Raw genomic sequence first — 24,918 nt, forward strand, 5'->3', positions numbered from 1 at the left:
TCATTCAATTTATGAACTGAACACTCTTTGAAGTGTGTTTGCTTGTGTGTGTATTACATATGGGGTGCAAGTATATATATATATATATATATATATATATATATATATATATATATATATATATATATATATATATATATATACACACATCAATGTATAAATGTAAAGTTAAGTGCTTACGCACTACCGTTCAAAACTTTGGGGTGGGTAAGATTTTTTTTGAAAGAATAAAAAATATATTTTTATTAAGAAAGGGTGCATTAAATTGATCAAAGTGACAGTAAAAATGTTGGCACTTTCTAATGAATCACAGTTTCTACAAATATATTCAGAAACATAATTGTTTTCAACACTGAGAATAATAGAAATTAGTTTTTGAGTATCAAATCAGCATATTATGTATTTTGTCTTATTATGCAGTAATTCTATTCGATACCTATGACTGACCTTAATATTCTGAGTTGCAATAATGGCCTAAATGGCCCTCACTTTACATTCAGGTTTTCTGGATTTTTTGCAAAGAAGAAAGATTGATATAGTGTTAGTTCAAGAATCCCATTTGAAAGAGGAGGATATACACAGGTGTAATAAGTTTTATGAAGTGGTATCTCGCTCATCTTCAGATACTAAAACCAAGGGTGTCCTAATATTGGTGCGGAAGACTTTAAATATTACTATTATAGATGAAGTTTGTGATACAGACAGTAGAATAACACATAAAAACAATAGTGAAGAATAGGAATGTTGTATTTATTTCAGTTTGTGCCCCTTGTACTCCTGACCCTACTTTTTCTCTGTTTTGTCAACCTATCTCTTGAAATTTTCGGATTTTGAAATTGTATTGGGTGCAGATACGAATTCTGTAATGTCGCATATCCTAGATAGATCTGGACCAAAGGAATCACACTCTCAAAGTTTTTTTTTTTTTCTTTTCTTTTCTGAATATGAATCTGTCATCTTCTCCTAAGTGTAATCTTTAGGCATGTTTTTGCATTGTATTTTTTTGGGAGTGCCTCTCTCTCTCATCTTTTTGGTCTCATCTCTCACAGGACCTATTATATTTGTTGGGTACTGAGATATGTTTGACTCTGCGCCATTTTTTCATGAATGACTTTCACAGCAGCAAAAAATTGCTAGTCAACCATTGGAGCCCTCCTCACACAATGGACAGACGAACCTGGACTGTGTATTTATTGGACATTGTCTCGATGGAACTCTCAACTTCTCGTGTGCATGGATCTAGTGTGGAAACTTTTCTAGAATACTTGTGAAAATTATTTTATTGTGGGTTGGGGTGGGTTCTGAATTTGCACAGTTGCGTTTTGTTTGTTACTGCTGTTTCAGGAAGAAAATTTAATAAAAAGTTGTTTAAAAAAAAAAAAAAAAAGCCGGTGAAAACAGACGCCTCTGTGGGTCGCTTGTGCTCATATGCCATGGAACGCTGGTTTCTAGTATGTGGAGCCATTGTGTGCAGCGTACAAATCTCTCTATGCCTGCATGCTCGGCGAGTTCAGGAAGCAGTCTTCTGTAAAAACTAGCTGTGAGGATTAATTTGTCAACTTCTGATGATCTGTACCAACCACAGGGGAACCGAGGGTTTGAGGTTGTTGTGCAGATTGAATTAATCTCCAAAGTTGCAAGCGTTTATCTCTTATATTTCCTTTCTTCTGTGTTTACCCCTGCTCTGGTGTTAAACTTGTTTGTTACCTTATGCAAAAGAACCACAAGCTCCAAGTTTTTGAAATTCTGTTGACAGGACTGTCAACGTCAATTCCTGGCAACAACTTAAGAACACAGGGAAACATGTATCTGAGTGGGCTCCATTTGGACTCGGCGGGAGATCCCGACATCCCGCTCCGCGTGTGTAGGCTTCGGAAAGCTGATTTCCTTCGCCACAAAAAAAAACATTTGAACAAAAGCAACCCTCTGAGATGATAATTACGGGATACTGTTAAGCTCTACAATTCAAGGGTTTGAAAAAAAAAAAAAAACCTTTTATGTATTTGTAAGAAAGTGACTGGGAGCTAATGTACGAGTAACAGCGGTTGTGTTTGCGAGCCTTATACCTTTGGCATTCAGAGGCGAATTTATTCTACCTTTATTCCGTGCAGCTGTTGTTAATTGCGAGTACATATGCATTAGTATCTAATTAGCAATTATGCAGATTGACTAATTATTTTTATGCTTTCAATCAAAAGGTATTAAGCTAGCGGGTGCTAATTGTAGGTCAGCGTTGCATGTGCCGCTACTTTATTCTGACATTTAAAAAAATAACGTGTTTATCAAGAAGCAAGTGTGCACAGAAGATTTTTTGACACAAATTTATATGTGCAATTTAAAAGCAAGAAAGGCTAATTTTAATCTTGTGGGCATCTTAAATGATTTGCAAAAGTGTTTTAAAAGCTTTGCGATTTCAACGTCCTCTGGAATAATTACCCGCATTCATTCTCAGGTTGCAGTGCTGCAAATGTGATCTTTAATTTGTAATCTAATAACTCTGGGATATAATTGGTGGTTGAGATGGTGGTGACTGTTTAAATACGCCAGGCGCACATACAATAACCCATAGCTGTTTATTTATTGATGCATGATTCAATGCCTTGGGTTTATAGTTCAGTTCAGATCATTAAAGATTCAATCGCCTGAAGCGGTATTCTCTTTGAGGGGGATCCTGGGTAAGTGATCTGCGTTTTTAGTGAAGCATGTATAACAGACAACCTTGAAAAACGTATTAATTAAACCTTGCAGTATCTTTAAATGTTAAACCACGAATAATTTTTCTGTTTTATTTGTCCTTGGTTTGAGGCATGCATTATGCTGTTTGTTGCTTTGGAGTTGGTTAAAAATGCATCCGAAGCGAACTTTTCTTCTAGCGAGTCAGTTTGCAAGAGTAAATGGCTTGCGAGTCGTACCACTTCATTCTTTGCTTTTAGTTTTGCTCCTGTTCTGAAGAGTTTGGTTTTATAAAGTGCTTTTAAATAAAACATGTACGGTTTGTGTGCTACAAGACCCCATGAGAGCCAAAATCCACTCATATTATTCAGGAGCACAGCTTCCGTTTGCGGTGAACTTAATGGTGGAGTCGAACGGAAAGATGTGCCGTGTTTTGTAAGCGTGTTTTTGAAGACTACAGGATGGAGTTGAATGCCGGAGTCTGTTCGTGATCTGCCATCCTCAGACATCACAGCAGAAGGCCATATAAACGTGAGCTTCGGTGGAACCCCTGAGCTGAAACGAGGTGATGAAATACAGCGGATAGTTAAAGAATACAGCGACATATAAAAGTAGAACAAAGCGATCTGATGTCACAGTCACAGATGGACAGAATAATGTGAGTGAATATGTTCTCCTGTTACAGACTTTAACAGCTAGTCTCTTTTCTTTCTTTTTCTTTTTTCTCTGTATTTCTCCTCTTCTCTGGCTTGCTTCCTAATCTAGCTATCAAATAAACGTGGCATTGTATATTACAAATATTGTTGATTCCTTGATAAGTTGCTTTTTTCCCCCTCCTTTTTTAAGCTGTTTTATTTTTAATATAATGCAACTAACCATATATTTGTGCATAGTTTAGATGGCAAAAATAAATAGGCTTATCAACTTAGAGTAAAAGGTTGTCAAAGATTATTTGTCCAGTCATAATCTATTTTGGCAAATCAGGTGGTTCATCTATCTAGGATGATGATGATGATGATGATGATGGTTATTATTATTATTTCTGCATTACATTTTTACATGAAAGCTTATTTTATATTTTAGTTATCTGTTTGTTTGTTAATTTGATTTAATTGATAGATGTTAAGCAGATTCATTTGATCAGTAGTAGCATATCATGACATTTGACATTTTTATTCTATTTATTTATTTACTATGTTAACCAATTAGCAGCACTTATTATTACTTTTCATATTTGAATTTAACATTTTGATGTTTTTGTACAATAGACAACACCAGCATAGTGTTGTGTTAAGAGCCACTGTGATATGGCACATGAATACTTGGTTCTCCATTTTTCCCATTGTGTTTAATAACAGAATCAATAGCAATACCTAAATAATTGAATAAGAACCAAAGCACTGAGTCATGAATGGTCAGTGGGAGAACATCCACACAGCGACAGGCCACACGCTTCTCAAAGAGCAGAAAAAAAATCAAGCAGGACAGGAAGTGGGGAGGTGCCAGAAAGAGAAGGCGCGTTCGTGGAGTAATGAGGATTCAAGGCAAACACGACTCTGTCAATCATTTTCCTTTGTGGAAATACTGAAATTAATTACCCCACATTGGCTGGATTCCATGTTTGCCGTGCATGACTGCTAGTGCTGACAGCAGGCCAGGAGTGAGTTGAATGAGTGATCGCAGGAAGGAGAAAGATTATGACTGTTTGACTGATGAATTTCCATTTAATGTGGCAAAAAGAGAACGGTGGGTGTGGCAGAGTATTGTAGTATAGTGAAGTAGTGTTCATGCTAAATAACAGTCTGCTTGTCTGAGGTCACAGTAAGCAATGGAGACTCATACATAACATACACCAAACATCACAACTCCTTTTTTAGATATTAATGTCAAATGAGAGCTCACAAATCATCTTTCTTCTCACATAATACAATTTCAACTCAAATTATACAACCAGTTATTTATTTGGTAAGGAGTCAGGTTGTAATTGGGATGAGAATGTACAACTAGCTGGTTATTATCACAAAATAAACCCCAAACAAGATCATATATCACCCTGAAATGATTTATTTTGTGATAGTGGCCAGCTAGCTGTGCATGTTCACCACACTTATAACCTGAATATTTATTTATAATAAATATTTATTGTAATATATATTAGTATTTATAACATAAATATCAGCGAGTCACTTCCATAGTCTTTGTAATGTCATTTTCTGAGTATTTACAGTTTGTTGTTGTCTGATGGACCGCCTGCCTGGCTGTAGCTGTATTTGTTTATATACGACTGTATTTACCAACACATTTATTTTTCTCATGCATTTCCTGCTTTTTTTTTTTTTTCTCCTCCAGGATCCCTGGCAGCGCTAAACTTTAATTTTACACGGTACCACGTCAAGGGGAAGGGCCCTTTATGCAATTAACTAATTAATCTAATTACTAAGTTCATAATTAATTGTGTAATTAAAAAGATTTCATTGAGATCCCACCTACAGCGTGGAAGCGCCGCTGCCTCACAAACTATCAGGAATTGCAGCCAGAGCTTCTGTTCATGTCTTGTCAACAGGGTCTGATTACACGAAGCAAATCAGATTCAATCAGCTGCATTTGCCTTGATGATATAATTATTTCAGTTTGATTTGTTAATGACGCTTTGAGAAAATGATGCTTAAAAGCAGCTTTAGTAAATCTACTACACATTTACAAGGTATTATGTAGTTAAGGTTAAGACAGTGGGACTTGTTTTTTTTGTCCTGACACTTGTTCGCTTACTTTAAAAGAATGTAACTTAAAATGTAAATAAAAATGCAAATAAAATTTCTAGTTGCCAAGGGAACATTTCTAATTTGAATTTAGTTTAACTAAAACTAAAAAGGAAATAAAAAACAATAACAACTGTATAAACATTTTTTTTTTAAACAAACAAAAACACTAAAATTGACAGTCACAAAAAAATGAACACTTTAAAATTAAAATAAACAAAATATATGAAAAATAAAATCTAATTCATAACTTCTTGTATTAATATTATTTAAATAATATTAAAGTTACACTGTTTAAAAATAAGTAATTGTTTAATTTATGAATCTATTTTTTATTTTTTTTTGTAATTAAATAGAAACAAAGCATCTTTCAAATCACACTACAAAGTATCATCAATAGTTTGTCCCGTGGTGAATTATTGCTAATTAGTGATGAGAAAGGTGTATGTTTTACAAGTGTACTGTAAAACATTAAACTAGCCTATGTTAGTTGATGTTTGCAGGTGTGGGAGCGTGTTTTATTTGACTTGACTTTATGGACTCGATCTGATCTGTATGATGCTATTATCATCCCTCCCACATTTTTGGCTTCTAGCAGGTAAAGGTTTCATGAGCGTGTTCATGATGCAGATAGATAGATAGCAGCTGAAGTGAGAGGAGGCGGTGAAGTAAAGCAGAGGGAAAAAGTTACTCTCAAGGTCAAAATTCACTCTCAATGAGAGATGAGAGTGAAACAAAGAGCAGGCGGAGCACTATTAGTTTCACTATTAATTTACTGATGCATACACTAATGGAGACACACGTTGTTGCTATTAAACCGAGGACGGTGCATGGGGAAAACAGGAAAGCTGTCTGCACCAATCTAAACCTACAAATCAAACAGACTCTGGGTTGTGCTCTATTCACAGAACTGTACTGTACTGAACGTGTGTTTGTTCAGCCCACATGTGCTAACCACATCAGATCGGCGGTCCAGATGTGAATCGCCTAGGCCTTGATACCGTTCGTAGAACGAAACGCAAACAAGCTCTTCTGCTTTGTCAACATTTCATACGAGCTCACAAAGAAAACAAACAGAGGCAGAAGTGTGATTGCGCGCGTGTGGGAGAGTGCGAGATGATTTAAGCTCTTACGGGAATCATGCCGGCGCGGTGTCATTTCTCGAACAGAGTAACAGCCTCTCAGCTAAGTGAAAGTCGCGGTTCAGAGTGCGCTTTTCTCTGATACCCACCAAAGCAAGGTGTTAGGCATCTGCTGCGGCTTTGAAAGTCTGTGCATTCATTTATATTTAAATCTTCTATCTCTGTGGTGAATAAAGTGGCGGCACGCTGTTTTCAACCCTTTTAACACTTGATTTAAAACATTTAGTGGGAGCAGCAAAGAGTAACAAGGGAGGATGTTTATTGATGCTGGAGCAGGACTCGTGCAGGTGAAAGGCATAGGCTGTCTGGACGTGAACTGGCGGGTTTGTGCCTGTGCACTTGTCTCTGTGTGAGTGTGTGTTTATGCCACGGCCAGTGGTTCTTTGTGATGGCAGGATGGCGGACCGAGCGCTCCGGGGGCCAAGGGTGTTGATGCTAAATGCGGAGAGGGGAGATTGTTATGTTTTCTAGCATGAAAACGGAAGCACTTTTACCATCCATCATTGATGAGTTTGAGAAGATGGGTAATTCCCTCGCCATGCTTCGGAGCCTGGTATGGCTCGCTGGATTAACACACACACACATACCAACAAAACATTCATCTGAATGCGCAGTGCGTCAGTGACTCAAGACTGTAAAAATACGCTCTGTTAACTCCCTTAACTCATGCAAACTGTTCTTCAGTTCATGATCGCACCAACAACTCTTTGGGATATACTGTATATATGGCAGCCTTTTAAGTGGTATACATAACATTCAAAAGACAGTATTTTTTTTTATGTATTGGATTTAAAAAAAAGCACTGAAAACACTAATGCTTTGAAATATTATTAACATTTCAAATAGCTGTTTTAATATATATTTTATAATGCAATTTATTCCTGTGACGCAAAGCAGAGTAATAAATTAATATATATATATTTTTTAATTATTATATACATATTTTGCAAATGTTTGACTGTATCTGTCCTCATTCTGTAAAAGCAGCAGTAAATTCACCCTGTTAAAAGAAACTACTTTCCCAAAAACTATCAGTTGGCCAGGTCCTAAAGCGTCCAGACTTTGAGGTTTGTAACTATTGTGAGGGGGGCATTAAAATATCCTTTTTTTTTTTCTGAACATCCCTACGCACATCTGGCTGTAGCGGACAGGGATACAAAAAGAAAAATGACCCTGAAACGTTAAATTGTATGTCCTTCCAGGAACAGAATGAAGCACTTGGCCCTCATACACAAGGGCTCCTGTAGGATGTTGGCCCCTTCCCGCCGTTTGACTGGCCCCTCAGGCTCAGTGCCTGCCACTGCTGCCCACTCTACAGGACAGGTTCTGCCATCATATTCTGCCCATCTGCCACCAGTCACAAGCAACACAAAAGCATCGTTTGGAGGCATTATGTTGACAATCCATCTCAACAATAAGCCATTGTTTATTGAATTAGTGGAGGGATGTCCTGCCAGTGGTATTCAGATCCATTTAGTAATATGAACTGCAGACTTGGGATTCACTTCTAACGGCCGTTTACTGGTGGTGAATGGATGACATTGGGCTTCTACATCAATAGCGCAAGGAAAACCATTGGTTTGTGTCTTTTAGGTACTCAGTTGGTTGACTAATCAGCATTGCCATGCATTTAACCATCAAAACTCAACATGATTTTTGTGGTGAAGCTGGCTGATCAAGAAAGCCGTGCTGGTTGAATTGTTTAAAAAGCCTAATGAGGACAACAACACCGTTATATACTGTAAAAACTGTTCAGGAAATATTAATTGTGCATGCAATAGCCGGAACGTTTGACACATGGGCAGGTTGCACATCCACATGAGGTTTAGCCTCTAACCAACTGCTGCATTTCATAAATATTGTATAGAGAACACATGGTGCACGACCCGGGCGCATATGTGAGGTCATATGGAAGCTTGTACAGATGGTGTACATGATTTTAAATGTATGTCTGGTGCAATGTTGGTTAATATGGCAGCCGTGCTTTCTCTCAGGTTCTTTAGCTTTTGGGAGCTCTGGGACACAAAGGCCTTTAATAGATTTTGGTCTCCAGAGAGCAACGAGATGAGCTGAGAAGTCACAAAGTGTGTGTGTGTGTGTGTGTATGTGTGTGTGTGCGTGTTGGAGAGAGAATGACTTGTGAAGATATAAGTGCGACTAGATGTCAGCTAAATTGCTAACGGATGCCTTAAAGAATCTAAATTACCTTGTTATTACCTGCAAACAGCGGATGTGTGTGTGTGTGTGTGTGCAGATGCAGTGTTTCTCAATCAGGGGCTGTGGATGCCTTGTGGTGCAGAATCCTTTTTATGTGTAATATTTTATGTAAATATGTTTGGTGTCCGTAAGAATGTTTGAAATGAAAGAAATGAATGAATGTTTATTCAGCAAGAATGCACTGATAAACTGATGAAAAAGTGATAGTAAAGACGTGTAATGTTACAGAAGATTTGTATTTCAAGTAAATGCTGTTCTTTTAGCTTTCTGTTCATCAAAGAATACTGAAAAACATGTTATGGTTTCCACAAATGTATGAAGCAGCACATCTGTTTTCAACATTGCTAATAATAATAAATGTTTCTTGAGCAGCAAATTTGTATATTAGAATGAGTTCTGAAGGATCATTTGACACTGAAGCCTGGAGTAATGATGCTGAAAATTCAGCTTTGTATCATAGGAAGAAATTGGATTTAAAAATATATTAAAATATAGAATATTTATTTAAATTGTAATAATATTTCACAATATTACTGTATTTCTGATCAAATAAATGCAGGCTTTCAAATGTCTTTCATCAGTATAAAAAAAATAATAAAATAAAAAAATCTTTGTGTTGTGGAAACTTGGTTTAGGATAAATCCGAACATTTCACATGAACACAAAGCACATAACCAGAGAAAATGATCTTATATAGTATCATATTTAATCAAAACTTATTTGTTTAAAGTGTCACTATAATGACTGAAAATAAGTTGTAAATGTAACATATGTAGAAGTCTTGCAGCTAAAAAGAGAGAGGCTGAAAATGGTAATGCGGAACTGAATTATGACAGTTTTGGTACATGAATCCGTAACTAACATTGTTAGTGGACTTCAATTGAAATTGTATACTAGTGTAGAATGCGTATCGTTTAAAAGTCAGTACCCTGTTAAAGAGCTTACAGTTAGCCTATATGCTTGTGTGTGTGTGTGTGTGTACTGAAGCCTTTTACTGCACGACAAGTGATCATATAATGATAATCTTATAGATATATGACAACATATTACTGTTTAACCAGATACATTAGTGTGCTCTTTATTGCAGCACAGACTAGACGCCTCATTGGTTTATACTGGCTGATCACAATGATGAGCGTCATGAATTTATATCTAACTCCGGTCAGGAGGAGCATCTACTAAAATAAACCAGAGTTATCTCTTGCTTTAACTCATCTCTTACTTGTTGCTTCCGCATTAAATGAAGAAGAGGCGCGTAAACTCGGTCGTAAAGCTTTGTTTTAGCGAGCAGCTGCCATCGTTGGGAGGTTTACTTTATTTGGGGTGAGCTGTTTTAAATATAGTCTAAAAAGGGCTCATTGCTATGCAGTATGAAAGAGGCCTGTAGATTTCCTCCCCCCTGTTGGTAAGCACATGGTGCAGTGTTGAGAGGTGTGATAAGGAAGAAGCTGGCAGGGGGCAGAGTGGCAGATGTTAGCCCAGGTTTCTCTGGAAAGAGCACTAATCCGCTCTCACCGCGGCTAACCGAGACCAACTTACCGAGCCAAGTGCTCTGTCTGAATTTGATATTAAAATGAAATTGTTAGCACATGCATTATGCTTTGAGCGAGCGACTTGAACGCACCACTGGAAATCTAAGTGATATTGCTGGTGTTATTCCAGGATTTATTATGGTTTATGCGGGAGGATGAAAGAGCATTAGACAATGCTCGTGAAATAGGCTCGTAGTGCCAGTGTGTTGTATCTTAGTCTAATTGTTTTTATTCAAGTGCTGATCTAAAACGAATGATGTGAAGGATTTCTCTTTGAGTTTGTAAGTAATCTTGAAGATGTTTTATCAAAAGTGACTTTAAGACATTTTTTTTTTCCAGGGCTCCTACAATTACATAAAACCTGGAATACCACATAATGTTTAACTTGTTTGTTCAGTTGATGGTTTGGAAATCTATAACATAACATAATATAATGGCAAGTAACACATTGAATTAAACATGACATTTTCAAGTGGATTGATTGATTGATTCTTCTGTTGAACACAAAAGAAGATATTTTCAGAAAATGGGTAACTAAACAGTTTCTGGCCCTCATTGACTTCCATAGTATGTATTTATCTATTTAATTTTTTCAGTCTTATAGAAGTCAATGTCTACTGGCAACATTTCGGGTACCACAACAAGAAAAAAAAAAGAAAAGAAAAAAGAACTCTCATAGGTTTGGAACAACTTGAAGGTGAGTAAGTGACGACTAAATTTTCATCTTTTTGTGTGAACTATCCCTTTAACATGCACAAAATGTTATACTATGAATCTAAATATGCTTTAGAATTTGATCATCCAGTAGCCATGTATCGCTTACCTTGGACTGTGTCCTTTGCATTAGCATCCTAAACCACTCAAATACAATCAGCGTTTATTTGAATTTATGGACGTCATTAGGCACTCGTCCATTATTTTGGAATGCAATTATAATAACAACAGCTCTCAACCATCAAAGCCTCTTGATTGCAAATAATCTGAACGGTAGCTCAGGTAGACCTCTCCATTGAACTGATTAAAACTGTCTGTGGAACCCTGTTCTCTTCAATCAGTGCTTAAAAAGCATCTCATGTTGTGTCTCATTTCAAGTATATTAGCGCCAGTCCCTTTGAAATTAGAAAGACAAATAGTCCACGATTTAAATTAGGAAATTAATTTTGATGCATTAGTAGGTATAATGATTTCTCAATGTAACAAGGTCAAGGTTGGAGTTAATTAGATCCGCATATTAACCGAATCTTAATTTTATACAGATTTAGACATGTTTAAGGTAATGTGCGAGTTTGCACTTTTAAATATAGGGCATCGCTTTGGCATTCACACTTAGCAAACTGTCACAACAACACAAATTATCAGGTGATAATTCAACTAAATAGAATAAACTCTTAAAAATAAATATTCTTGCTGGTTTTATTTAATTTAATCACATGATAATTATGCCATTATAATAATAATTATTATTATTATTATAAACTGTGTATTGTGTTTGATCACTTTCTTTGATGGGAATGCTGTTTTAATTTATTTTATTTTTTTATTATGATCTTAGAAAAAGTTAAGTAGGATAATATATATATTTTTTTTTTTTCTTGTTTTGGCTAATTTCATAGCTAGCAATTTGAGTATCCTGCATACAGTTAAATCATATTTTCAAACATTTGCATAATTTGCACAAATAAATAAATGAAGACATGAAAATTAAAAATGATAAAAAAAGATTCTGATATTTTTTATATTGTTTATGAATTATTTATTATTCATTTATATACTATTTTTGAATGCAATAATGTTGTAATAAGTTCAGATATTTAAAATTTGAATAATATTTTTATTTAAAATGTGATAAAAGTGCGATACAAAGTTTCTAAAATAGTTTTATTGTGGCCTTCATATATATATATATATATATATATATATATATATATATAAAAAATTGTTTAATGAAATTCAGCCCTGGGACATAAAACAGTTGAAAAGAAACAAAAATCAGAAAGTCACTACATGAAATGAATCACTAAGCGTTAGTACCATAATCAGGGAAACAGCAGTGCTTGTTTTACTGTGACTGGGAAACGTGAGGCTATGGTTTCTTGTTAAGGTTGTTGCACTTGCGCCAAACTACTTTGAAGTGTGCAAATTCTGTCGCAGATAGATAATTTTGAAAATGAGATACAGAGGAATGGAGGTGGAAAATGCACATTCCATCGAGCGGAGAGAAAGAAGGATGCCGACAGAGACAGTGCATGGAGGGAGGGTTTTCATATCTCTCTACCAGTATCTTTGGATGCTCTTCCAGGCGATTTCTTTCCAACGCTTCTGCTCTTCCTCACAGATAACACATTCAGACTGGTGTATTTTTTCCTTAACCAAAAGCTTTCTCTTTTCTATTTTATTTTATTTATTTATTTTCAGAATCAGAATTGAGTTTATTCACCAAGTTTGCACTTATGATGGTTGGTGAGTGGCTACCATGGTAACAGTGAACATACCCAATAAACAGAAAGAGAAGTGGAAGAATACAGACAGAGAAAAGTATTCAGTGGAATGTACTGTTGTGATGTTCCCTTTTAGTGCATATTATTCGAGACAGAAGTAATAAAATACAGTAATAAGCATTGTTGAAAACAGGTTTTGGAATTGGCCTTTTAATTAAATACATTCAGTGCGCAGTAAAAACAAAACAAAAATTTCAACTTAAAGCAAGGGCTATCATAAAATGTTATGTTAAGTTGTATTAAGTGACAAGTTGGATATTTCAGTTATCGCAACAACTTAAATCCAGGACATTTATTTTAATACTTGTAATTAATTATATATATATATATATATTAGGGCTGTCAGTTTAACGTGTTAACTTGATTGATTAGTTATAAAAGATGATTAAAATATCTTTATGCAGTTAACGCACTGGCCCCACCCCCAGACCTGTACTTCATTTTACATTTCATACAGTTTACCGTTGACAAATACGATGCAGGGCAACAACTCCATAAATGCAGTTATGCCCTAAAATTCAAGATATCAGTGCAAAAAATGCCCCTGTATGAGTTGTTGTATCATATTAATATAATACGATCTCACAAGTGCAAATGTGATTTGATATAACAGTTCAGTAAATAATATGTTAATAACCAATGATTCAAAGCCCCATTCATAAAGTGAGCCGTTTACTTAATTCCTGAATGAATCAGCCATTTGAACGAATCAAATAAATGTCTCATAAAATACTTTCTTATTTAGAGTATCATTTCATAATAAATAAATAAATAATAATAAAAACATTACAGGGATAGTTCACCGCCAAAAAAATGTATTCTGTCATATTTAGTCAACCTCATGTCATTTCAAACCTTTATTTTGTGGAACATAAAAGAAGGTATTTTAAAGAATGTTGGTAACAAAGCTGTGTTGGTTACCAATGACTTTCACTGTATCAACCAAAAATACTGAGATGTTTCTTAAATTATCTTTTATGTTCTATAGTTTTTAGGCCCTTGTAGCCTAAATGTTTGTGTGTAATAAGCTTTATGTTGAATCAAATAAAATATTTCTTTCTAAAGCTACAATTTGTAATGTCTACATGATACATTCTCATATAACATAAAAATAGATTCAAATAATCTTTTTTTTTTTTTTGGTATGTTCACAGTCAAATTTATTTTGTGATTAATTAGATTAATTTATCGACATGTGTAATTAATTTTTACATTAAACATTCATGATATGACACATATAACCTTTAGGTTTAATTGGAGCCCTTATTTTAAGTGTGAGGCGGTGGGTTGAAAGTGTTGAACACTAGCTGTATAGGGTTTTATTGTCCAACCGAGTGCAATAGAGAGTGTTTAACAGTGGAATTGTTCAGTTTTGATGAAAACCATAGCTGGAGGGGAGAAACCGTTCTTGCAGGAAGATGAGAACATCACAACATGCTATACATCTGCCTTTACTTTACTTTAAAACCACTTTACTTCCCATAAAATGTCTTTTCTTGAAGTTCCAGGGTGATTTTAACTGAAACATTTAGCTGTTTGTGGTTTCCGTTCCACCACTGCTGCTCATTTACCGTATTTCCGAAATATTATCATGACAAAATGATGACAGGTGTATTGAGCAGAGGCCAAGCTAGTTGTGCAACCGCCAAAGAAAATCACCAAGGAACAGTACGACAGCCGCCGCAGTGTCTTTACATAATGTGATGTTAAAGCTGTGGTCTCTTGGGATTCGTCTGACTCACCCAACTCCACGTTTTCTCTCTTTCTTCTTCTTCTGCAGTGGCTTCTCACTCATGTCGGCCACTTACGGTAAAGCAGTTATCTTAGCATTAGCACTCTGTGTGGAAGACGCTGAGAGTGTGTGTGGCCGGTTGAGCCTTCAGAAGAGGCTCACCTTAACCCCAGTAAGCTGATCCGGGCTTCACAGGTCTGTGATAGAGCTTAATCCACATAAACACAACTCACAAGGAGACACATACATATAGATCACACATTTACACCCTTAACTAGAAGAGTTATGTCACAGGCTTCATTCAGCCACTATGTTAATACTAGAAAATTCTGATTAATATCAGTATATGATCATATTCTGATTAGCTATGGGTCCTCTAACAAATGTACATGATTGCCATTATTACATTAAACCAATACTCTGCTTTCCAGACATCTGAATGAGATAGTTGGCAAATGTGTTTATTAAACTGATTTTTTTTTTCTTCCATGTAAATGGCTTATTCGGAAAATATGCTTAAGATACATGGATGGGAGAAAGCAACTGCATTGCTTGCCAGACTTGTTTGCTGTTGTTGTGTAAAGTAAATTATCAGTAAAAGATTAATAAAGAAAAGAAACAAGTACTGTGTAGAATTACTAAAACTTAAAAATAAATGGCAAGCGCAAGTATTTCCAGTTTTCCTATTAAATGTGGGAAATTATCACAGTTTTACTTTAATAACAGTGGTAACGATATTATTAACCATGGTACTTTTTTTTCTTTTTTCTTTTTACATTTTGTTATATATAAGTCAAATCAGGATAAATATTTATGTAATTAATAACAGTAAAATATTAATATTGTGACTTTTGAATGTAGTTTATTCCTGTGGCACATTTATATATAAATGCCTTTACTGTCACCTTTGATCAATAGTAAAAATTTAAAGAAAGAAAGAAAGAAAGAAGGAAAGAAAGAAAGAAAAACTCTTGCTGACCCTAAATTTTGAAGGGCAATGCAAATACAATCAATTCAGTTTTTTTCATTTTTTTTTCATGTGTATCATTCACAGATTTTGGCAATTTTGGCAACATCTTTTCGAATAATATTTAACTAAATATGTCAAGTTGATGTTTAGTTTGATATGTTGTTATCTGATGCATTGACATTCAGACATGTTGAAGTATGGCTGAAGTTTTTAAGTACTTGTGCAGCTGTATTTAGATTCTAGTCTGTTTGTAAGTGTGTAGATGTGTGTACTACCATATGGTTTGTGGTTCACTTTTCTACCATGGCTCACAGCTCTTGCCACCCTAGTAATTGCATCCTCTTGTGTGCTTGGAGCTTGTCCAGCGCCTGCGCCTGCGTGTGTGTATGTGTGTGTACGTTCAGCTTTAGAAAGCTTCGGTGTGTAGACAGTGGATTTTCTCATCATATGTTCCTCGTCTCTCATCTCTCACCGCCGTAATGTCTTATTAGTCCTGTGTCCTGCTTAATGTGCTTTTTGTTGCGATGTAGTCAGGAAATAATATTTCATGGCAGAATGTAACAGGAAATGTGAGACACTTTGATGATAAAGAGGCACATACATTTGGGATGTGGCTTTAGAAAGATAGATTTACAGCTAAAAATGTCCAGGTATCACTTTATAAGGGTAATCCATCATGGCACTTGAGGAACAGATAATCGTGAAGTCTAGTGGCGGGGATGGGGTTGGTCCACAGGCGTCGCGGGGGTGAGCTGCACCTGGAAGAGCCCATTAACTGGAGGTGAGGAGGGGTGCGGTGAGAACAGAGGGATGGGGACAGATGGAGGGATGACAGGTGGAGACAGAGGGAGAGCAAGAGGTGAGAAGTAATCAAACTGAGCCCACGACTCACTGCAGAGAGAAGCAGGAATAAACATGAGAAAAAGACACAAAATACCATCATTGTGCTATATAATACACAGTGTTTTTGCGCTGCCATAGTACTATTAAAAAAAATGAATATGCTTGCAATTGTAAAAAAATAAAGCAGAAGCAGAGTATGAGTATGGAAGTTCTAAGCGGCCATGCATTGTTATTTTTTTTTCCTTTTTGTTTTCTCGTGAACACGACTTAATTTTCTCATGATTTCGACATTACTGCTATAGTAACGAACGCAATCTTGACAGGACCATTCTAAAATACTTAACCTGGCTTAAATAGAATAGAACCATAATTTCTTAATGACTTGCAGAAAGACGATTCTCTGCCGATCCATCAGTCATATTGCATGATCATATTTCCCACATGGTGACGGTAAACTTCTGCGTTCTGTCTCATAACAATACACTTATGCTTCAGTTTATTATATGCAATATCTGCATTCGGTCACAGTAGAGTGAATTTTGAGCAAAAATATTGTGTATTAGTCTCATACTGTCACTCACACGCTGACTTTTTGAAAAGCAATTCATGGATTGAGGCGTGAGATCCAGGATCATGAAAACCAGATGCTCTCTATTAAGCGGGAGCACTGACGAGTTCTACTTCTGATTTTATTTTGTATATGACATGTTGCAGTATTTGCTTACATTTTAAAAAATAATTTCATTTTTGGTATTTTATATGCTCTGTTTGTGGTTGATGGAGTAGCATCACCCGGGGAATTTTTATTTATTTGTTGTTTTTTTTAATCCCCACCGGGTATATATATATATATATATATATATATATATATATATTACTTGTTTTTCATGAATGCATTTTACAATAATACAAAGCAATGTATATCATTTTACATTATCATTTTAGATTTAGTTCTACACTTATTCACTTTTATTTGTTCCCCACTAAATAATGTTTTTTCCCACTAATTTTAGATTTTATAAAATTGTTCACTCATGATTTTTCTAGAGTAACTTAGTTTATAATAGTATTTTTGTCATAGATTACAATTATATATGCATTCATTTGTTGTTTTTCTTTACAATAAAGTTGTCTTTATTTAGTAGATTGTGTGTAACACAAACAAGTCATGATCAGGTCAACACACATTGAGGTATAAAAATTCAACACTGATTTAAAAAAAAAAAAAAAACTGTCCAGGTATCGGATGAATATCGGTATCAGCAGATACTCAGAATTTTTGGCATCGGATCGGGATCGGTTCTGAAAAAGTGGTATCGAGCCACTCCTAGTATTTATGTATTTATTTATTTGATTATATATATTAGCGCTGTCAAACAATTAATCGTGATTAATCACATCCAAAATAAAAGTTTTTGTTTACATATGTGTGTGTACTGTGAATATTTATTATGTATATATAAAGTCACACACATGCATGAATATATTCAGGAAAAATATGGTATATTTTTATATTAAATACTTATATAAATATAAATATATACATGTAAATATTTTCAAAATATATACTGTATGTGTGTATATTTATATATTAGGGGTGGAACGATACATGTATATTCATACCGAACCGTCACGGCACGGACATCTCGGTTCGGTGCATGAGGCCTTACAACGAATACAGGCAATTCAATTTAAAATAAATCAAATATATTTCAAGAATTTATTCCTTGTAACTTTCTTTTGAACTTTCTATTCATCAAGGAACATTTTATTATTATTATTATTATTATTATCATTTAACTATTCATAATAATAATAATAATAATAATAATAATTAATCAACATATTAGAATGATTTCTGAAAGATCATGTGACACTGAAGCCTGGAGTAATGATGCTGACATTTCATCTCCGCGTCACAGGAATAAATTACATTTTAAACTATATTAAAATAGAAAACGGTTATTTTAATATTTCACAATATTATTACTTTTTACTGTATTATATCAAATAAATGCAACATTGGTGAGCATAAGAGACTTCTTTAAAAGTTATTATATTATATTATATTATATTATATTATATTATATTATATTATATTATATTATATTATATTATATTATATTATATTATATTATATTATATTATATTATATTATATTATATTATATTATATTATATTGCATAAATTGAACAAGAAGTAAAAGCAGTTTGCCAGTAGTGTGGGAAAATACATTTGACTCACACAATTTGCTGCTCAAATAAATGTACTGTATATGAGGTGTTTTTATATATATTTTTACTAAAAACGAGAGAAGAATATCAATTGAGGAATTTTTACAGTGTGTCTGTGAAAAACAGAGCAAAGGAGAGAATAAAAGAGTAAGTGCGAGCGCCGTGAGTCAGGATGACAGGACTGAGGAGTGAACAGCGGGTGGAGAGAGAGCGCATGGCAGCTGAGCTCTTACCAACAAGTACTAGAACAAACCACACTTTTACAACAATAATCAGAAACTTCAGCGATCAGGTCTCAGATGAATGTCAGCAATCTCACACATGTACGAGACACACGGGCAATGCATGTGTGTGGCCGGCATGTTGCGTATTTGACTGACGGTATCTGTGGAGACGACACGTCAGTCCCGCTGGAAGGCTGAGAGCCACCGTAGCCTGCGCCGTCTCCAGGAAATTTAATTCAGCAGCCACTGCTTTAAATGTCATTTGCAGTTTATCAAATCCAGTGTACAGATGCTTTATATTCAGAAATGCAGGTATTCTCGTAATGACTGTAAGGCTGGATTCTCCGCTCTCTAATGCATCACAGAGGCCGTAGTTCAGGAAATTATCCAGACTAAATAATAGTTTGTGTAACTGATTTGAAATTTAAAGCAGCACATATACTTCAGGTTCAGCTACTATTATTACACACACACACACACACACACATACGCACAAGTTTACATAGGTAAATGGGGACATTCCATAGACGTCTGTTGTTTTTATATACAGCTAGTTATAAATACCACAACCTAACCTAACCCCAACTGAAAGCTATCTGCATTTTATGGGTACACTTTATTTTACTGTCCAATTCTCACTATTAACTAACTATTAAGTATGATTTTGCCTCAATATACTCCTAATTTGCTGCTTATTAATCCATCTATCTAGATTTAGTAATTTAACACACTTTTAAGTCAAATGCAAGTATGTGGCCTTGATTTTGAGCATTAATAAAACAAAATGATATTGCTATTTCTGTTTTAGGATGCTGTTGCAGATAATATCGTACATTTTTTGTAAATTTGTATGTTTTGTCTTTTTTTTTCCCATTTTCTTTTTTCATTCTGTCAGGGCAACTTATGCAACTTAGGTCTGATGATCATGTTTATAACTATCTACCGGAGTAATTGCACAACCAAATTAATTTAAGTAATTTAAGTAATCAAAGTATTTTAAAAGTCAATTGCACACAACCTGAAACAAATTTGCTCATATAGCGATGGGAAAATGCAATTACAAATGCTTTTTGGTGAAAGAAAGCTTTACTAACTTGGACATCAGGGGAAAAAAAAATATTTCAAATATATAAAATATATGTTATGTACAGTAGGTATTAATGTGCACATCTGTGATTATTGAAAATAAGATAGGCTGAGGTGAGACAACCCACCACTTCTGTCCTGAGGACATCGCCGGAGAGCAGAAGCGTCTGTTCAGAAACCTTTGAGTCACGTCTTTACCGGCTTTAGTCCACTAACAAACCAGCAAGATGCTTCGCACAGCTACTTCTAGCGGCTTGAGATGAAAATTCAATTTAATCTGCCCGCCTAACCAGTCGCGATTCTGCACGGCAATAACATTTAAAGCTGGAGTGTGTGCTTAAACGCAGCATAAATGAAATTTCAGTTGACAAACGGTAGAGAGGCTTTTAAAAAAATGTTAAACTCCTTCTCCAGAGCTGTGTAAGCGCTCTCCGAAGACGTCCTCTTGCTAATCTGACAATTTTTGCTCCCTCGCAGATCTAATAAATAATGAATCCGATTCTGCCTTGATTTCTGTTTAAAAGACTAGTGCTAAATTCTCCCTAATGCAGAAGTTTTGTGTCATTATATTGTGTGATCTCGTTGACGCACGTTGTTCACTTTGTATTACGTTTCTGCAAACGCTAACGTTTGCAGCTCGCACAGTGTGAAGCCCAGTAGATTGTCAACTTATCAGACGCACTTGATGACAAAAGGAAATAATTTCTCCTTTAGTGCAGCACCCGGAGGAATTCAATTATTGGACGGCATTTCACAAGTTGGAATTAACTCACAAGGTTGAATCAAGGCCCTTTTGCAATCGGCAGCTCTTGTTTTCCCTGAACGGATGCAAGTGTGTGTATTTTGGTATACTGTATCTGCATGTATTTCTGCATTATGCTGTTGTGTGTGTGTGTGTGTGTTTGTCTGCTGAGAAGAGTGTGTGTGGGTGTCTAGTGTAGGAGTTTATCAGCTTGTGTGTGTGTGCATTCTCTTTATAAAATGAAGAATACCGAACAAAAGTTGCATGGCCTTGAGCTGTTGTATTTCCACTATAACACGGTTAAAACCTCACAATGGGAGTTTTGAGATTCCTGAAGTTGAGAATGATAAATACAGTGCGTTTGACTCAATTCAGCTGAGAAGGGAAATTTATCATTGCAGCATTTAACTATTAACGTAGCTGAGAGTTTTGCGAGGCCATCGGTTACTGTGCGAAAGTGCTGTCGATATTATTTAGTTTAGCAGCTGCAGGCATATTGTATTTGATTTCGCGAGTTGTCTGAATATGAAACTGTCACTAGTCGATGTGTCATCAATCAATAATCAGCCAAGACTGCTGAATGAAAGATGCGCCTATGTTCTTGTTAAGTGTAGGCAGTTGATATTGGAAATGTGAAGTAAACAGAAGCGAGTCTTGAAAACGGCAGCATTTTAAGAGCAGCAGTGATCATTCTTAATGTGCTGAGGATGGGTTTGAAGTGTGTGTGACATGCTTTAGTCTTACAGAAACTCGTTTGGTTTTCTTTGAGAAACTTTGGGTTTGTTTGAAGTTAACATTAAGCTTCATAGGAACTAATTTTACTTTTCTTTTAATGAGTGAAAAACTAGTTTATATGATCATTTAAATGACTTAAAGATTAAGAAATAAGTGACATCAGTCAAAAAGAAAGCTGTTTTAGAAGCAGAACAAGTTGTTGCATTTTGATAAAACCTGGAATTTTGTATCAAGGAACCGAATAAGTCAATATTGATTTCATGTTGACGTTCAGTTCATTCTAAGATATTGTCAAATTAATCGTTTTATTTTGTGTGTATATTATGTCATGTCTATCATATTTTACTAGAAACCTTAGAAATAATTAAGAAGCTACATTGCTTTTTCTAATTGAATTGAATTTTTGCATTGTAAAATATTTAACGCACTGGATCATCAATCAATCAATCAATCAATCAATCAATCAATCAATCAATCAATCAATCAATCAATCAATCAATCAATCAATCAATCAATCAATCAAACCATTTTCATTTAATTTGAAGGAAATATATATATATATATATATATATTATGTAATCATGATGAATTAATTCAGATTTTGCTCTCTAGATCTATTTTTTTTTAATGAGAATTGTATTAAAATGTCTGTAAAATTGCAGGCTCTGCCATTCTATAAATACCCTTAATTGACCTCATGAGCTCCAGTGTCATCAGATCAGTGCTTTATCACTGGATTCAGGTCTCAGTCTCTCACCTAACAAACGGTGAGCGGTTAGACATTAGTCAGCCGTCTAAAACCACAGAACGACCCCATTACACGAGGACAAGAGATACGGCATTCAACAAAGCAATTACTGATAGGCTTTTAAGCCACTATGTCATGCATTTGATTTTTTTGCATCGTGATAGGCTTTCTTCTGATGCACGGCAGTCATTTGTCACCTCTGATGTTTTCTGTGACCTGTGCGTGGAGGTGGGCTGCACCACACGGCGAGTGAAGGCTATTTATTTCTGACAAATTAAAGAAAACCGACTCGCTAGCGAAAGCAATCAGCCTCCTCGCAGGGAGGAACACAACTTGTTTAATTTGACGTGTTCATGTAAGAGTAAATCATGAACAAGGCAGCGTGTGTCACTCCGAACAGAGGAGCGTGATTCATGGGGGAGACTCCGTTCGTTTAACAAGATACCAGGATCAACTCTGTCAAAACTTGAAAGCGGGTAAAGTGCCTCTGGTGGGAAATGTTAGCGCAGGTGCATACGGCACTCTGCTAGCATGAAAGAATTAGTGCGCTCACAGCTTAAACACACAAGCCTCCGGTGATGACAGAACACTGACTCATCAGTCACAGACTTTTCCATTATGTGAGTAGATCTGACCGCAAACTTCAGGACGTGACTACAGCGCTCGCTGCTGGTGTCATGTGTTTGCTAACATGGCAAGCAAGGTTAACAGCTCTTGTACATCACAAATGTTAATATTAACAGCATCACTGCATAAATGGGTGAATCTTACAAAGACAGGTCACATTTCATATCAAAGTCAAAAGAAAGAGAAATCTCATAAAGAAATTGTTGGCCCTGAAGCTGTTTAGGGCAACAACAACAACAACAACAATAATAATAATAATAATAATAATAATAATAGTTATATGTTTGCATATTTCCCCCAAAATGATCATTTCTGTTATGCAAAATTGTTTTTATTTATTTACTTTAATTACTTTTCTCAACTGTTATTCTCATTAGATTCTTATTATATATGTATTATTTAAAAATGGAAAGTATTTACTATTGCATTTGTAGTATTTGCTAAAATAAATAAATAAAAAACAGTATTGCGGTAATGTGAATAAAATAGTGTATGCAGTGAGAACTGAAAATAAAGATTTTCTATAAAAAGGGCAAATTTTCTTTACATTTCTTAATTATTTTTAGCACTAAAAATAGCATCACATGAATGAAAATAACATATGATATTGTAGTTGCATTTTTTTTTAAAAAGCTTCATTTTCTGTAAGAAAACTGTTGTTATTATTATTATTATTATTATTATTGTTGTTGTTGTTGTTGTTAAAACAGTATATTTATCTTAGTTTGAAATGCAATAATATAGTATGTATATAAAATAACCATTTGATAATTTATGTTTTTGATTATCCAGTGCATGAAATATTTTACAATGCACAAATTATAATAAATAAATAATTTAATTTAATTTAATTTAATTTAATTTAATTTAATTTAATTTAATTTAATTTAATTTAATTTAATTTAATTTAATTTAATTTAATTTAATTTAATTTAATTTAATTTAGTTTAGTTTAGTTTAGTTTAGTTTAATTTAATAAAAATGAACATTACAAACTGAACAAAATTATTATTGTTATTATTATTAAGTTTAGTAAAAAAATAGTTAAGGATTAGTAAAAATCAGACCATTAAAAATGTGAAATTCTGTTACGAGAAATTGTAGCACTAGTGAGGCGAGAAGCACGTGTTTAGTTTTAGTAAGCATCACTGCCCTGAAACTAAATCCAGTTGAACAGTTTATCCAGTAACCATCTGATTCAGCACTTTTGGAGGTTTTGAGTTGTTCCCTGCCTCAGTCTCGTGCTGTTAGCAGTCAAAATGCTCAATAAAGCACCTGCTTTTAATGAGAATCCAATGAGGTCATGGACGTCGGGTGGGTAGCGTTAGTGCTTTTCCTCCTGTACAGCATGCAGGTTTTGTTTCTTTCTTTCTGTTCTGAGCACAGTAGGCCTGAAGACAGCATTTGACACTAATGCATGAGAGCAGTTGAAAATCTAAAGTTAGAGGGAAAAAAAACAAAAAACAAAAAACACTGAGAATGAGAAGAAAAAAGAAAAAAAAGAGAGCAGAAACTCAAGCATTCAGTCATCCAGCAGCTACAGTAGCTTTCCACCACACACCAAAGCACAAGGTCTCTCTCTTGTTCTACCTTATTTTTTCCCTCTCACTTTCCCACTTTTTTCGTGCAACAAACATGAGAACACAGCAAAACACTTATGCAGCCCACCTACCGCTCTCAGCGGAGTTGCTCGATCAGATGTGGAGTTCACGGTTTCGATTCAGAAAGGAGTGGACACTTGAGGAGAAGACGGCTGCTGAGCTGATTCTCGGAAAGTTGAATCATTTCATCATGTCATATTACATTTGCAGCCTACAATAAATGAGTAGATATATTCTTGGCTTGCATATGTAAAAGTATTTTCTGAGAAAGCCTCATACAGTTGAAACCTTAGGCCTGCTTCATATCATATTTATTTTAGTGCTCATATTTAACAGGTTTGAGTATTCACACTCATCATTTAAGCAGAACTGTGCTGAGTCAAAGAAGGCATTCAGCACTCTATTTCTGCTCTTGCAAATTACATTTCACAACAAAAGTTTGTAATAATTTTCTAGCACTTACTCCCAATAACCATTTATAATTTATGGCAGCACAAAAAATGATTAATGTATTAAAGGCCTCAAAGCTAAGAGTTTTCCCTCTATAAACTCCTG

The 24,918-nt window shown here is 34.9% G+C and overlaps 1 protein-coding gene across 4 annotated transcripts in view; it reads left to right on the forward strand.

Moving 5' to 3' along the window:
* The window catches only part of LOC131542233 (protocadherin-9), a 282,505-nt gene that overhangs the window by 180,004 nt on the left and 77,583 nt on the right, over window positions 1-24,918 (forward strand). For 2 of the 4 annotated variants that reach the window (XM_058778714.1, XM_058778715.1), the window contains exon 5: window positions 10,920-10,987. The exons of the other annotated variants lie outside the window; for them this stretch is intronic. In XM_058778714.1, the coding sequence (XP_058634697.1) occupies window positions 10,920-10,927 (8 nt within the window). In that variant the 3' untranslated portion in view covers window positions 10,928-10,987. Of the gene's footprint in view, window positions 1-10,919; window positions 10,988-24,918 lie in introns of those variants that run through there. 4 annotated transcript variants of the gene reach the window in all.

This window comes from Onychostoma macrolepis, chromosome 06, assembly GCF_012432095.1.
Source record: "Onychostoma macrolepis isolate SWU-2019 chromosome 06, ASM1243209v1, whole genome shotgun sequence".
Taxonomy (NCBI): domain Eukaryota; kingdom Metazoa; phylum Chordata; class Actinopteri; order Cypriniformes; family Cyprinidae; genus Onychostoma; species Onychostoma macrolepis.